The sequence below is a fragment of the Apostichopus japonicus genome, chromosome 10 (assembly GCF_037975245.1).
Source record: "Apostichopus japonicus isolate 1M-3 chromosome 10, ASM3797524v1, whole genome shotgun sequence".
Taxonomy (NCBI): domain Eukaryota; kingdom Metazoa; phylum Echinodermata; class Holothuroidea; order Aspidochirotida; family Stichopodidae; genus Apostichopus; species Apostichopus japonicus.
The window spans coordinates 9,827,369-9,844,749 of record NC_092570.1 but is presented as its reverse complement, the minus strand read 5'-3'; the positions used below and the strand labels follow the sequence as shown (position 1 = coordinate 9,844,749).

Genomic DNA, 17,381 nt, shown 5'->3' with positions numbered 1-17,381 from the left:
GTTCATATTTGTTGAAACTTGAATGCAAGTACTTAAGTAAACAAGATTGCAGAAAACTTAATAATGATTTATTTATGTAGTAACCTGTAAAATAAAAAGTGTGCTAATATCAACATTTTGGAAAATTCAAATACTATGTACAGTATGTCATACATTTGTTTACACATATGACAATTTTGGAAAACAGGGTGGTCATGTCCACCTATTCATGAAGTTGTACTAGTGTAATATTATACCTAACCAATGATTTTCATTGAAAAAGTATGAATTATTGTAAGTTATAAACATTTATGCAGCAGCAGTTTTTACACTGTTACTATAACACTACTGTAGCGTGAGTGATTGTTGCTACAGTGGAGGTACTGTATGCCAGCTCAACTTTGCCAGCTGGCTCAACTGTATGTAAATTGTATATATTCTAGAATTTCTCTGTGGCTGTATGGTACACTCTAGGTACTGAAGGCAGCTATCGTAATTATGTGCTTGTAACTGTACAATACTACTACATTTTAACTACCAATAGTCTCCCAGAATACATCTCTCCTTGCATGAGACAGAGTTTTGTACAGGACTGACAGACATATTTATTAACATACAGTATATACTGTCTGGGTCATGCCGTCAATGAACCTTACTTGAAGATTTTTTCTCCTGTGTTGCAATTTGAATATAACATTATGCATTACCTTGTACTACATAGTTCAATCTCATGGTGTTTGGTTTTATGGTTTCCCTGTCATCAACAGTACACCAAATAGCAGCGGATTTGATTAGTAATGTGATAAAAATGAATTATCTATCCATTTGAAAGGGCAGCAGTACAGTTTAGTAATTACTGTTCAGTACAGAAGATCCATCAATTTAAGATTGACAAATTAGCCAAATTTTGATAAATGATTTCATTGGTTTCTATATACATTTGTAACAACCTCAAGTTTCATAATTGCCAGCCCAGTCAATTAAAAACTGAAATACGTGCATACAGTATCTTTCATTTGTTAGAAATTGGTTTTCAACTCTTAAGACTTGTGTGCCCTTTGCAGAAAGAATGATACGAGATGGAAACTTTGAAATTGTTGAATGACATAACTCTGTTGAATGTCTGGTTATAGTTCAGTCATGATATTTAAAATTCCAATCATGCAGGTACAGTAGGTGTCTTTAGAAACTCTCTCCTTTTCATAGTCACTTTGTCTGGTGACAGATGAGTTGCAGTAAATACGTATGAATGAAACTAGAAACAGAATTCAAATATCAGGCGCAGTCGACTAATATCTACTGTAGATACATACTGGTAGGGGAATCATGCTGAGTACCATATCAATAATTCTACATACTGTTATATCTAAAATTGTGGACTGATGCGTATCGCAAATCGAGTGTTTGGTTGCCCTGAATTTAACCTTATATGATTACTGTATTATATGCAGATAAGCTATTTTAACTGATTCCTAGGAAGAGTCAAAGTAATTATTAACTTGGACGGATTGGAAAACAAAACCAACAAAACAAAAACAACCCACACTGAATCAATGTACAGTAATGGGCTTCAAAAGGAATTGATTTTTTACTTTAATTTTTCGTCGTTCAACCCCTACTCGGCCATCTGAATTACTGAGGAGGAACCACAACCTACAGTATACTGTGTTAATAGTGAATCTAGCTATAGGTTTAAAGCTACTGTATGTTGTTTACATTTGGAGTGTACTGTAGTTTGCTTGTATGGTTGGTATCTGATGTTTGATAGTATATCAGAGCATATACACATTAGTCACTGTATATATATATATAATCAACAAAAATCATTCAACGTTAATTTGTTCTATAGTATATGATTTGTTGATAAAGAATTGTGGATCAAAGGACATAATGGAAATATTGATATTGGAATTATTGACTGCAAGTATATATTTAGTCTATAATGTCATTGCAATACAGTATGTAACTTAGTTCATTTACTGTACACTGTAGTAATTATATTGTAATTAGTGTATGATTGTTATAATATGTGAAGCAAATGGCAATTGAATAATATTGCTTCAAAGTTGTCTTTGACTGTTTTATGTACATTATGGTAACCTACAGTACTGAATGGGCTTTAAGTGTTTATACATTACAGTACTGTAGCAGTGTGAATACTTACCTCATTTTAACTGGACAGGTACAGTAGTACAGTATTTAATAATCAAGAACTCAACAGCTCTAACAGCAGGGTGTGTAAAATTATTAACACATTAGTACAGTTATAGCCATTACTGTAGGCTCACTATTATGTACCGTACAGTAAATGTTGCAATGTCGATGAACCTTTGAATTTTGAATTTATAGCTGTAGACTACAGTACCATAGTTAAAATACATAGCTGTGTACAGTAGGTGCTACCAGTTTCAGGGTTTAGCTGCAGATAAGGAAACCTTACATGTTGGGAGAAATGATATAGTTATAATTATTATTGCGTTAAATTACTCTAGATTGGGTAAGAGCTGCTTAATTCACTTTTTAATATAAATACAGATGAATATTGATTAGCTAAATACATTCAAGTCTTACTGTCAGTTATTTGCTGTCTCATTTTATTGGGTTCAGTTATTCTATTTTAAGTGTGCACTGTACACAGAGGTACACAGAATATGTTTTTTTAATTTCTTACTCATTTCTCTTGATTCCTTATTTTGTAAAATTCTTCCTTTCCTGCGTGGTGTTGTATTTCTCAAGGATTCCTGTTGACTACATGCAGATCTATATTATACTGTAGTATTGTTATGTTGTTGTGGCAAAACAAATAAATGAAATGGAATTGAAATGAACTGCAACCAGTCTTAGTATACAGTACCTTTAAACAGTTTACAGAAGTCTTAGAACGCTGTGTTCCATCTTTTATCTTTTGTAGAATCCGGCCAGCACTGTTAAGACAAGCATCTTATGGCACGCTCAAGATAGGCTGCTACCATATGTTCAAGAGGTTAACAGTGGAGAACCCAGAAGATGAAACGTTGCTAGTCAATGTGATTTGTGGTGTGTCTGCTGGAATCCTCTCATCGGCTGTCTGTACCCCAACAGATGTCCTGAAGGTGAATGAAGTGTGTACTCAAAGCTGCGTAGTGAGGTCACGAATAAATTAAAGAAAGGTCCACTTACTCTCCTTTAAAGTGGTTTTGTGACATTCATGTTAGGGAGATTGCATTAAATTGAACATCCCTTTGATGGTACCCATATTATATGAGGACTGACCAGCTCATTGTACACTATGCTACGATGGCAAATTGTGCTACAAGTGCACAAGATCATGCATGCCATGCAAAATAGAATATAAAAGGGTCAGAGAAATTTGGAAAAGTACTTGTAAGTTTTTTTATGTGTAAAAGAAAGTTGGCTTGACGTTTGGATCCTAGCAAGATCTTCTTCAAAAGCCAAATGACAAGTAACAGTAACAGAAGGGACAAAAACACGCACAGAATACAGACAGGTTAATGAGCACGATGAACAAAATGAGATAGATGTAAGGGGATTAGTAGACAAGGGATGGAGAGAAGTTTTCCCTTGTTTTCCCTTGCAGTTTTTTTAAACTGCATACATGTGCAACGATGCATTATCTAATAATATATTTTTCACTGTTTTGTACCTTCACCTTGAACTTGATTGTAGTGTGTAAACCTAACTCACAGGATTTGCCCTGGATGTGATTGTGTCCCACAGATTGCACAGCTCTGTTCAAACCATGAAAGGGACGTGTGTACAGTTTTAAATTCATGTGTTATTACTGTAGATTTCAGAAGAAATTCAAAATTTAGACAACTAACTTGCAATGGAAGGGTTCATCATTCCATTCACCTGAGCATCAAAATGTAATTCACTGTACAGTATATTGTGTAAGTAGGTGAGCCAAATTAATGTCCTGATAGACTGCCTACATTAATGAATTTGATCAGTTCTCTTAATTATCTATAACTCATTTCTTCTAGCCTCCTCATCGAACAAGTCATGTTTTGTATGTATACATACTTCACTGTAAGTAAGCACTTGACACTTTAGTTTGATACAACAATTACTGCATACTTTGTCATCATATATGACAGATACTTTACATCAAAACTGTGACATCAGAAGGTAGCTTTTGTATGTTTACATACTTCACTGTCAGTAAGTTTGACACTTTTGTTTTATACTACAATTACTGCATATTTTGTCATCATTTATGACAGATACATCAAAACTGTGACATGACAGGTAGCTCCATCATATATATGACAGACATAACAAAATTGTGACATCACATGTAGAGCTCTCCATCATATATGACAGACACAACAAAATTTTGACATCACAGGTAGCTCCATCATATATGACAGACACATCAAAATTGTGACATCACAGGTAGCTTCATCATATATAACAGACACAATAAAATTGTGACATCACATGTAGCTCCATCATATATGACAGACACAAAAAAATTGTGACATCACAGGTAGCTCCATCATATATGACAGACACAACAAAATTGTGACATCACAGGTAGCTCCATCATATATGACAGACACAACAAAATTGTGACATCACATGTAGCTCCATCATATATGACAGACACAACAAAATTGTGACATCACAGGTACAGTAGCTCCATCATATATGACAGACACAACAATATTATGACATCACAGGTAGCTCCATTATATATGACAGACACAACAAAATTGTGACATCACAGGTACAGTAGCTCCATCATATATGACAGACACAACAATATGCATCACAGGTAGCTCCATCATATATGACAGACACATCAACATTTTGACATCACAGGTACAGTAGCTTTCTGCCATACTGGATGGGAGGTTTGCTAGGTCCCTGAGCTGAAATTCTAATTGTCTTAATTTGTTAAATTTTTTTTCAACATCCTCACTTTTTCAGACAAAATTGATGAGGTTTCAGTTGGCAAATGACAGTCAATGTACTTTCACAGTGGGCAAGCTGCAAAGGGAGCTGATGGTCTTTACGCCCCATGATCACTGTACAGTACATCAATGTATTCAGTAGTGGCTTTGCTTCAAATATCTCTTGAGTAATTAATCCAGTCATATGTGTAAAATCAGGCTGTGAAAGTTGTGTATTTCATATTATTCAGACAAGTTTATCACTCATGATATCAAGAACTAAATACAAGAAATGCTGGTAGGTTTACACTGGTCGTCTTACAAATTTATTACACCAAACTGGTATTATATTTGCTGATAGCAATCCCAGAAAAACAAATGACTACCATGCAGTTCCAGGAATGGAAATGGTCTGTTGCACTATGAGCCTGTGTCTGGGGTAGTAGCACAGTTGTGCTGCCTGTTGATGCTAGCTTTCAGGTATTAATACCTATACGTCTGTTGCAGAGATGCCAAACAGTACGATTTTATCGTATTTAGTACGTTAAAACAAGTGAAATACGATAATACGATATTGCCCAATTGAAAATACAATTTTTCATCTTTCAAAAAAAAAAAAAAAAAATGTTGAACAACGAGCCTAAATGGGCGGGAAATACGCGGAGTCGGCAGCTTTATAATTTTCTCAATAAATGTTAATGAAAAAGCAAACATTTACTTGACCGTTCTTACCAGTAAAACATTTTTCTGACATTTTACTGGCCTGGGGCCAACGGGCCAGTGGTAGTGTCGAGTTTTCGTGAAAATCTGATTTTTCTCTCCACAATCTGATTTTTTAGGATATTCAGTCTGTTTTTTTGTGTCAAGAGGTTGGCATCTCTGCTGTTGGAGTATGGTAATCTGTCAATGCATAGAGATGGTGGCATGAACCCTGCATCCTTCTGATTTTGCTCATTGTGTTTTGATTCTTTGCAACTTGAAAAATACTGTACAGAAGATGGTACAGTAGTTTCACTCCATATTGAGGACGTTGATCCACCTTAGTGATTGTAAGAAGTCTTATTCTTTTTCTGTGCTGGTCAAAGGTCATTTGAGTTAAACAGAGGTCAAAGTCTGAAAATCTTGTTAACATGATTACTTTCAAAGAAGAGCCTACAGTATGAAATTCATAATAATCTACCTTTAATAGTGAATGCAAGCATCTTTTGTAGAATTCAAAGATCATTTGAGGTCATCTGAGATCAAGGTCTGAAAACCATGTAAATTCGATAATCTTCAGAGCTACAGTAAGCTTGGTTGAACTTCATACTACATGTGGATCCAAGGCAGAGCTTACCTTTGATATTTTGTGAATTGAAATGCGTATTACCGTAGAGAATAAAGACACAGCTAATAATGCATCTTTCTAACTTTGACTCAAAAGGGTCCAGAATAGAGTTTTGATTTCTTCAAATTCACAAGGGGCAGAAGAAGAGCTCCATAAAAATGACCCTTCTGTGCAATTCATTACAATTACATGTTATGATTGTTATCAGACTTTTTAATAGTTCACGTAACACACTGTGGAAGCTGTTGTCCCAGTTGCAGTACTGTGTTTTGATTTCTGATAGCGGCCATCTTCATTTTCTTGTCTTGCAATGTCTTTAAAGGCATTGAAGACTCGCCCCAAACCTGGTGCCGCCCTCTGAAAAAGTTAACTTTCCGTTGCTTGCAAGTGAAGTGTTTTGCTTGTCACTACAAAATGCAGGCAGTAATGAAACGTGATACCCTGTTAATATTTTTTAGCTAGACCTGAGATGTCCATCGCTGTTATGTACACTGTGTTGTGGGTATTGACCGTACTTGTATATGTATGGACTGTACACTAGTGTCTAATTATCGACGGTAGCAAGCTGTGTGTGTATTTTCTGGGATCGATGGTGGTGTAACACTTCTGTTACACCTCATTCGAAACTAGGTAAGATTAGCTGCATCAGATATTTCTTTGTGCGCAAGTCTTCACTCCCTTTAATACTCAGACATATTGTACTGTAGTCCCAAGTGCTTTCGATCCAGATGGTGTTGTACCTCACAGTCACTCACCATTTGAAATTATAATGAATTCACATGCAGCTTGAGGCTGTCATGGTATGCAGTGCAGTATATATGTTATTTCTATAATCTGCATTTCATGAAGATACTAAACATTAAACAGAAAAGGGATCGTAGCATCTCTTGTAGCAGTTAAGAGTGATTTGTTTAAGGATAATAAAACGTTCTTTAAGGATGAAATAAAATTGATGATTGTGTTAGAGAAAGTACAAACTTAGGAAAGTTTTTGGAAACAGGCTGTAGCTTTCCTGTTTGAGTTGATAACCTGCTATGTACAGTAGATTGTGCAGTAAATAAAATCAATTTTGTAAAGTTTCTGGATTGTCTGAAGAAGCCATGGGGTTGTTAATCTTAACATTGTTTTCTCATGTTTACTGTTCACAGACTTGTACTATGTGTGTACAGTATGTACACAAGCATACAGATGCATAAAAAATAGACCACTTTATATTTATTTATTGGAAGCTGCTTATTGCAACATAATTTTTTTTTATAGGTTTTGGTCTGTTTTATAGTCTTCTTGTGTTTTAGATTTTGTGTTCATATTTACATACTGTTTGATTTTCGTTTATGTGTTTTCTAGACTTTTTATTCCTTTTATTTCTCTGTCTTTTTATTTTTTAAAATTTTTTTAGGTTTTGTATTAAAGCGCCTAGAGGCTTTTTGGTATTTGGCGCTATATTAAGAACTTATTATTATTATTATTATTAATATTATTATGATCATATCCCATATAAACATTCCTATCAGAAGCCCTTTAATATTCATTAATTCAATCTTTTACTGATCAAGTGTTACCACAGCGATGAGGAGGAGGGTTGAAAGAGGAACAGAGAAATGTAAATGGTCAATTCCATGGTGACTCGCATGACATTTTTACTAAAATTCCTCTCTATTTGATAGCATTAAACAAATAAAGAAATTACCTGGGAGAAAAGCATTCATGTAGCAGTGAAGGAACGCCTTAATGCTTACAATAGTAGAGAAAAAATATTTATACCTCAAGTATTGGGGGTGAAATTGGCGAAAAACTAAATTGACTCGCGTGACAGTTACTTTTAGCAAAAATCAGAATGCACACACAAATGTTCGATTTCTTATGTCTTATTAAAATTTTTCCAATCACTTTTTATAATCATACCGAAGTTGAAAAACACCTCTATGTCAATTGCTATGCAACTTTGAAAAATTGTTGTAACGCATGAAAATAACGATGAAGATGTATTGTGACTCTCGTGACAAGAAAACGTGACTCGCGTGTCAAGTTCACTTTACGGATAGTTCTAGACCAAATGCAGTAGTGAATCGAAGGTATTGATCTTGCATAGTGAAATATAACATTCATTGGTCTAGAAAGTGTCCAAAAGGTACTTCCCTTGGGAATGTCCAGATGATATTAATGTCCCGAGTTACCTTCATGACTGCAGACAGTAGGTAATATACTGTACGGGTAGTACAGTTGTTCAGGCAATATATCTTGTCAATTAATATTTATAACAATATTTAGTCTGTTGAAGTCACTCATTTGAAAGTTATAGGAGAAACAGATCTATCAAAATGTGATTCAAATTACCATTCTCATTTGTCATATTTGAATAAACCAAAAGTGTAATATTTGAGAAGATACATTCGCTCATAGGATTTTGGGAATGATTGAGCAGTTAAAACCTTAAGGTTGTCAAGTCATAGCACATGGCATTGCCATTATGTTTTAGTATGATACTAAAAAATCAATGACATGTGCTACAGTAGCTTTCCAAATGTGGTGATAAAATAGGCATAATATTGCGAATAAATATTCATGATTTTAAATTCTGATATTTCAAATGAAATTATTATAATTAGTTGCATTACAGTATGTGTGCCCATATTATTCAAGTTGCCTAATGAAAGGGGAATGCATATATGATATCTTTAATCAGTGATTCATTCATCAAACTATAACATCCCTGTAATTTTCACACAGTAAATAGGTAGAAACACTATCTTGATTTGACGTGACTCGCATGACGTGACTCGCGTGACATTCGTAAAGGGTGATTTTCTGCAAAATTTGAATATCTTCTGAAAAGGAAAATTCAGTAATCCTTTTGGTATCTATGTGAAGACTTGATATTCATTATTTGAAGTAAAACTATTATGCAGGCAAGGAGAAAAAAAACAAAAACAGTAAATTTTGTGACTCGCGTGACAGTAAATCGAGGGTGTTTACTGTTTTCAATTTACCACTGTTGTCTAATGCCTTGATGTCAAAATAAAATTGAAGCTATTAAGTGAGCACTATGCTATAGCAAATATAATTAGTCCAACACACAGTAAATAGGTAGAAACTTAATCTTGAATTGACGTGACTCGCGTGACTCGCGTGACATTCGTAAAGGGTGATTTTCCGCAAAATTTGAATATCTCCTGGAAAGGAAAATTCAGTAATCCTTTTGGTATCTATGTAAATACTTGATATTCATTATTTGGAGTAAAACTATTATGCAGGCAAGGAGAAAAAAAAAACAGTAAAGTTTGTGACTCGCGTGACAGTAAATCGAGGGTGTTTTCAATTCACCACTATTGTCTAATGCCTTGATGTCGAAAAAAAATTGAAGCTATTAAGTGAGCACTATGCTATAGCAAATATAATTAGTCCAAAAAACTGATGATACCTATGATTACTATTTACAAATCTGCACAAAATTAAATTTCACTGTATTTTTCATAATTTAGTTACAACGGGAACCATTTGTTATTACCGACCCCATAATCAAACAAATGATGTTTCGGGGGTGAAAATATTATTTTTAGTAACTACAAGTATTCTATTTATTGGAAACTTATACAATTTTAATGTACAATGGTTTTAAATTTTTTGGTATGATGTTGACCTTATCATGGAATTGACCATATAAATTGATTGCAAGTGGAAAAGGGAAGAGTGATAGAAGTATGAGATGGATCATGTTTAGGGTACCGCAATCCTCCCTTCCTCCTTCCGCCCCAAATATGCCACTTCAATCAGTTTAAAGTTGCTACCATTGCCTTGTCTCAACCCTCTCAGAGAATGCAGAGTATTTAGGAAAAGTGACTCCGTAGTTTCAAATTATGCAAAGTTAGAATAGAGTGGCATGTTAGCATATGAGCATTGGTATGTAAAGAACTGTTTCACTCTATTTAACAGTCAATTTTATCTCTTTGTGTCAATTTCAGGTACGGATGCAGGCTCAAGGAGCTGGCTTCAGCTCTTCTGGCATGTTTCATTCCTTTGCAATAATCTTTCAAGAGGAAGGTCCAAGGGGTCTATGGAGGGTAAGATAACTATAGTGTACAAGTTCCTTGATCACATGTGGTAACATGGTGGTGCATAATATCAGCATTTTCTATCATCAAATGATATACTGTATGTCTATGCAACTGTTTTGTTGGCCAACCGCAAATGCTCACATTTCTTGGTACCAATGTTTTGCATTTATCAAAACCTATGCAGTCAATTTGGCATACAGTATGTGTGTGTGCACTGTATGTGACGCCCGAGCTTGTAAACATGGTATCTCAAGAGGGAAATATATGATTGATGTCATACTGTACTTGGTAAATATGTTGTTCAGGGTCAGCAGGTGATCCCTATTGTTTGTGGTGGAGCTATTATGCTTATTAATGAGTGGTTGGTGTGTAACGTAAATTTCTTCAATTGTTATTATCCTTTGAACCGTATTTCCAAGTTAGTTCATACTTGGTATCGTGATGTCTGTATATAGTATACAGTACATGTACATGTTCTTTGCAACACCAACATTTACCTCATTAGCATTCATGAGTTGGTTGGGCTTAGTTGTAAATCGTGGAAAACGGCGAGCCAACACTGTATCTCAACAAACACAACTTGGCTCAATGCATACTGCCTTACATATGTACATGCCTTATGAGTGCATGTGCCCTATTGGTTTTGGTTGCCATTCTTTAATATTAATGAGTGGGCAGGACTTACCATAAAGTTTTTTAAATGTCAATATCTCTGCAAAAGTATGTCAGATTTAGTATACTTGGAATGGTGATGTAACAACATAGCAGGCACATGTTCTTTGCAACAACAATTAGGCCTACAGTTTTTGGTATCATCTGGGACCAAAATATCCAGTCACTTTTTTGTCCTGAGTGGGCCCAAATTTTATTTCCACCTCAAATGCATTTTGGACACATTTTTGGGACCCAAATATATGTTCCAATATTTTTGGGGACCATTGGGACCCATATTTCTTGGGATTCAATTTTTTGTCGGGGCAGGGGGGGGGTGAATATATTTTTGAGCCACTTTTTATAGCCAAATATATTTGGGATCATTTATGCACAAAATTTTATTGCGCCACATTTTTTGAAGGGCCAAAATTTTAAACTTGCAATAAGTCCACAACTTAAATTGGATAGTATCCAAACTGGGAATACAATTGTTGGTTACTAGCTGGTACATGTAGGCCTAAATAGTTTCGGACCATCTGGGCACCAAAATATTCTTGGTGCATCTTTAGGCTGGGTGGGCCCAAATTTGATTTCACCTCAAATAAATTTTGGGACACTTTCTTTGGTTCCGAATTTGTGGGCCTACACTTTTTGGGGTTCAAGTTTTGGTGGCATATTTATTTTTGAGTCAGTTTGTCTGGGCTGACTATTTTTTGCAATATTTTTAGATGAATATGGTTATAGGCACAAAATTTTATGAAATTTTTCACTAAATAGACTTTGTCAACAAGATAACTGATTCCTGGTACCTCCCTTTGTTTATGTTGCAGCATTAGTCAATAGATAATCACTTTCATTTTGGTGTGCACAAGTTCATGAATATTACCATGTATGGCTTACCACACTGTGAATACGTTTAGAAATCGTAACCACTTAACCTTTTTGTTTTCTGGTTTTCCCGTTCATTAATAATGATCCCCAGCTTAGAGAGGAATACTTTCAAATGAAAAGACATGACTGTCACAATTAGTTAGCAGCTCAACTACTTTGTCAAATCTTCAGGGTAGGAAAAGTTAAAGAATGTTGCAGGTTTCATTCATAAGGTATAATCTATAACGTTGGTTACCATTCCTCAAATTGAGGGAAACTATCACATACTGTAAACACTATGAAACGCTGTCATAAATCATATGTTATTATAGGACACTATAAAACACTATAAAACATTATGTCAGTCATAAGCAATCTGTCACACTGTGACACATTGTCATAAACACATGACAATATATCATACTATGTCAGTAACACAGTGAAACTCTGTGGCTTATCATTATACTGTACCCTAGCATGAGTGGTAAAGCTGTGACTATTATCACATACTGTATGTATTGTAGGTGTATTTGAATGTTTCCACATGATATATGTTGGTAAATTTCATTGTGTACATCTATCCCTAAAACATAAACACAGATTGATTTTAAAACTTCCTTTTGAATTTCTGATCATTTTGTGTGTTTTGTAAACACTTTACATGTGAGTCAAGTATTTCCATTAAACTGTCCTGTCAAGTTTTGGAAGCGTGTCCCCTTTAAGCTATTTCTCTGTATCGAATCACCAACTAAAACTACCGTACAGTAGTTTTCTTCATATCTTTTTCTTTATTCTTTGTGTTTCAGGGAGTTGTTCCAACTGCACAGAGGGCAGCGATAGTAGCTGGTGTTGAGCTTCCAGTTTATGACTTCACCAAAAAACAGCTGATTCAAAGAAAGATTCTTTCCGACAACATTTATACTCATTTAGCGTAAGTTTTGGCGATTTTAAATTGATACCGTTTCAGTGTACCGGAGAAAAAACAGTTTGCATCCCAGGGACGCAAGCTCCAGCAAAGTCCTGAAACAGCTTGCGTCCCGATCGAACACCAATTGTATGACCAACTTTTACGAGTGTAGTCGTAAAGATGCGATCATATCACTGAATATTCTGTGTGAATGCTCTACACCATATATAGGGTAGATGGCCTAATGCCCTAGCTTCAATTTGAAGATTTTGCATCCCTGGTTAAAATATTGCGTTTCGGATGCAGGGGCCTGCATTAGTAACAACGTTGACTCCTACAACAGTTACCATTTGAATCCAGATGACAAATTAATAGAATGTACTTTTGCATTCCTATACTTAAAGCTCTACAGACAATTATGAAAAGCATTGTCATAATCACTCTAATAGGCATTGGAAATCATGAAAATAGCTGCAACTCCCATCAAGATCCATCAAAGATGGACCATTTTACTAGTCTTTTCTTTTTAAGTTTCATTTTTGAATAAACATTATGCACATTGATGATGTAAAGGGAGTGACTGCCTAATTTTCTGTTATGTTTTAACAACATTCATTTCAAGGACACTGAACGCAGGTTTGTGGCCTAAGGCAATTTTTCGAAACATTTTATTGTCTTCTTTGAAAAGAAGAGCATCGCATTATTCAAATGATCTCTGTTGGTTTATCATTAGTTGTTAATTTATTAAGGGCTAAAACAAAAAATTTTGATGAGGGCAATACTCCATGTCATAGTTTGCACCTATTCAATGAGTTTCCCAGATTAATCAAAACTTTCAAATGTGTATCTCTGGAAACGAAAAGAGCTTTTTGAAAAATTTCAACAGATTTTGAATGAGATTATCACGCACAACAGATGTGCTGAATATGGGGCATAGGTGCCCGTAGTACTTGATTTATTGCAGCGATTTATTGCAGCTGAATAAGGGCTGTCTGCCACATTTTCTTTTAGGCTGGGTGAACCTAGGTGCAGTCGAAAGTAAAAAGATAATAAACTCCAAAACTTACTGGTTTGGATATTTACGAGTGATGAGCTTAATAATAATATAATAATTTATTCTTATATAGCGCTTTACATCAAAAGAATGATCTCAAAGCAGCTTCACAGAAACGCATAAAAAATACAACTTAAAAAGTATTACAGCTTAAAAATAATACAATCTAAAAATATTGCATCCTAAGAAGTTTGCCTGTCTCCCCACAACCTTAGCACCTCGTTCTACAGTGCCTACAGTAGAATGAACTGGTAACCTTTTAACATTGCAAGCCCTCTATGACTGGCTCCTCTGGTCAATGCCTTTCCTTCTCATGAGACTACTTCCCTTTCCAAAGTGGCCTTTACCCAGGAGCGGAGGGGTAGTCCTCTCGGAATCCTCGGGGCTACCCTCGCCGACCCCTTATTCTCAAAACGAGTCTCTAACGCTTTCAGCAAGGGAGAAAGTCCTCCTCCTTCTTTGAAGGCAGGATGGAAACATTGGTTGAAACAAAGAACCAGAGAGATCTCACTGAACCTATATTTGCAGTAGCAATGCGCAGGATAGGCTGGCAGGGAGTTCAACTCTACGACAGGATTAGGGCGAGATGTGGACAGGATTTGTTTTTCTTGTGGGCTAGAGTGAAATATCTCACAGAGTGCATTTCACTCACAGATTGTCCAGTGAGAACCTCTGGTCTAGTAATTCCTTCAACATATAAACATGCATCAGGCCTGATATGTGTAAAAACCACTGGAGTGTCACAATTTACAGGGATTCTCAGACACAATTCTTGTCATAATCTGAATAATTTTTTTTTTTTTAACAGAGCAAGTTTCATGGCTGGACTAACAGGAGCCATTGCCTCCAATCCAGTTGATGTCATCAGGACGAGGCTGATGAATCAGAAAAACTTTAGGAGAAGCATCGATGAAATACCTGAAGTCATGCATTTTAAGTACAAGAATTCTTTTGACTGTTTAGTTAAGGTACAGTATATGAGCTGATGCTTAAATTTGTTTCACTGTCTTGTTGTTGGTTTACTTTTCTCTTGACAGATGTCTTCTAATTTATTCCTACATCGTCATACACTGCAGTACTCCTATTAGCTGTGGTGTCGAACCAATGGGCAAACATAACAAACTTGAATTTAGGATACTTTAAATTGTAAAACAGCAAATAATTGCTTCATGAAATGAAGTCATACCAAATGGAAGTTAGATGATGTTAGCCAACGCAACACCCAAGTCTCACAGGAAGAGGGCACATGTGATTTGGCAATCAATAGCAAATAAAGAGATATGAAATTAAAATGTGTACAAAAACATCATCATCAAAAGTGATAGAAATAAAATAAATCTCTCACAACCAAACTATACAAAGTCAAGAAACTAGCACTAGGTCAAATCCCATTATGCACTATAGTTTTCTAGTTTTCAGGGCAGCTTAATTAAATATGATATTTAATTAAAAGCGAAAAATAAATATTAAACAGTACCACTAGCCGAGGAACCCCTTTTCCCCTGCTCTCCAAGAAAGATAAAAGTTTGGTAATATAGTTGACCCTGCCAGTATCATACATGTGTCATTGAAGCAACAGGCAAATAGATGATATACTGGGAAAATTCTTGTCTTTTAGCTGAATTTAAAATTAAGTAGACCTAGTAAGGAATATCACCAAATATGTTTATTTTACACAGTAACACTGTAGGCCTTACAGGATATAATGCCTTCTTTCTGCATAGACTATTAACCTAACACAGACTACAGTAGATCACAGACACATTTCTTTAATGAAACAGTTGAAAGTTCCTCGTAGTTGATAGTAAAATTCGTAGGAGAAATACATGTATCCAATTATGGCATTGTGAAAGCAGTTCAGTACGAAGGTTATCATGTCACATTGTCTTGAAAATTGTAAAATTTCAATTGAAAAGTCGATGACTGGCAACCGCTTGATGAAACGTATAGTCCTAGAGCTTTAGTCCTGTAAATCTTGCAGTTATTTTAAGCAGCTTTGGATACGATGGAGGTCGTAAGCAGTGAAATGAAAACTGAATAACTGTAGTCAACTAGTGAGCTTCAGTGGGAACCTCCTTCATAGTACAATATATATTCTTCCATCACATGCTTCCATGCCATCGGTTTTGCTTCTGTTGTGTTCGGTAAAACAGTTTTGTACTTTCAATTGTTGACTTCTTTTCTTTGTATTTGACATAAATTTAACATTTAGATGTTGATAACTGTGATATTGATGGACAGTTTGGTCAATTTATCAACATACTTCAATAAGTGTGATGATACGGTTTGGCTTTGCATTTTGTAATTTGTTGAAGTAACGGCTGTCTGCAAAGTCTCTTTCCTCACAATTTATGTTGTGGAGACAAAATGTGCATGTCTACTCTTACAGGTTTCATAACTTAGTGTTATGACTGTATGGCTTTGTTAGCCTAAAGATGAATTTAAACAAAATAATGATGTGTGAAAGTGTGATAATAAAGGTATCATTCAATATAAAAAACATTGCAATTGATCGAAAATATTAGGCAATGAAAATGCAACATTTCTATGAAATAGAAATGAAAACAGGTTAATGTGTTGTTGTAACAATTGTACTGATCTGCCTCATAACTACTTTACATTTAAGCTATTGTAAATGCGCTAAAGCTTTCTAAGCTAGTTATGTATTATTATATGACACATGCGATATTGCATAATATCTAACATTGAAGCATCCCTGTAACTCCGCTAATTGACATTTGACATTTATGAAAGATCAAATAGAAAGAGTGACTGTTTCATTTCTCCATCAAAAAGTCTGCCCTGTGATTAAGGCCTTACCAGTACTTTGACTGCCATGATAAGCCAACAGTCATTTAGATAAAACAAAACAGATAAATTAGATCTATTGTATCATCTACTCTGCAGAATTGATAATATAAGCTGGGTGTTGTTGCATCATTATTACCCAGGCAACTGGTTGTCTGTATATGGCTAAAACAATGCAATGGCTTTATCAATTTTCTTTGACAAAGTGGCTTCCATAAACAGTAACAGCCTTTGGATGTTATTATCAAACTTCATTACTCCCAAAGACTGCTTGCTGACAAATTTCTGAACATGTGAATGAAAAAAAATATATATATATTGATTTTCTTTTCCAGCAGTCAAAAATGGGGTATGGCAGAATAGACTTTGAGAGATCATCTCATGAGTACTAAGTTATCCTTAGAAATCTTAGAGAAAATGGGAAAGTGTCCCATTAGCTCAACCCTGGGGGAAGTAAATTTTGTATGCTAGCATGACTACAGTTAAAGCCTCAAACGAGAGCAGTTTTTTTGTTAATTTCAAAATGATTTATTCACTTCTGTTTTAATAGGATGTTATTAACCCCCCCCCTTAAAGAAAAAGACAAACAAAAATGTTATACTGCATATTTGCAACAACCATTCTATAATTATTTTATAATTCATGTTTCCATCTTTCCTCCTATAGACAATCCAGTATGAAGGTCCAATGGCACTGTATAAAGGTTTTATTCCAACCTTCGTCAGGCTAACTCCTTGGAACATTATTGTATCCTTTTGTAATTGATGATTTATAGAAATTGTCCCGTTAGTGCTTGTAACCGTAATTTCAAAATAGTGCAAATTACATGTCT

At 35.1% G+C, this 17,381-nt stretch overlaps 1 protein-coding gene across 3 annotated transcripts in view; it reads left to right on the top strand.

Annotated features, from left to right (window-relative positions):
* Window positions 1–17,381, top strand: part of LOC139974732 (kidney mitochondrial carrier protein 1-like) — a 36,386-nt gene that overhangs the window by 9,094 nt on the left and 9,911 nt on the right. For all 3 annotated transcript variants that reach the window (XM_071982106.1, XM_071982107.1, XM_071982108.1), the window contains exons 4-8: window positions 2,891–3,071; window positions 10,164–10,262; window positions 12,587–12,711; window positions 14,550–14,709; window positions 17,216–17,296. In XM_071982106.1, coding sequence (XP_071838207.1) covers window positions 2,891–3,071; window positions 10,164–10,262; window positions 12,587–12,711; window positions 14,550–14,709; window positions 17,216–17,296 — 646 coding nt within the window. The remainder of the gene's footprint in view (window positions 1–2,890; window positions 3,072–10,163; window positions 10,263–12,586; window positions 12,712–14,549; window positions 14,710–17,215; window positions 17,297–17,381) is intronic.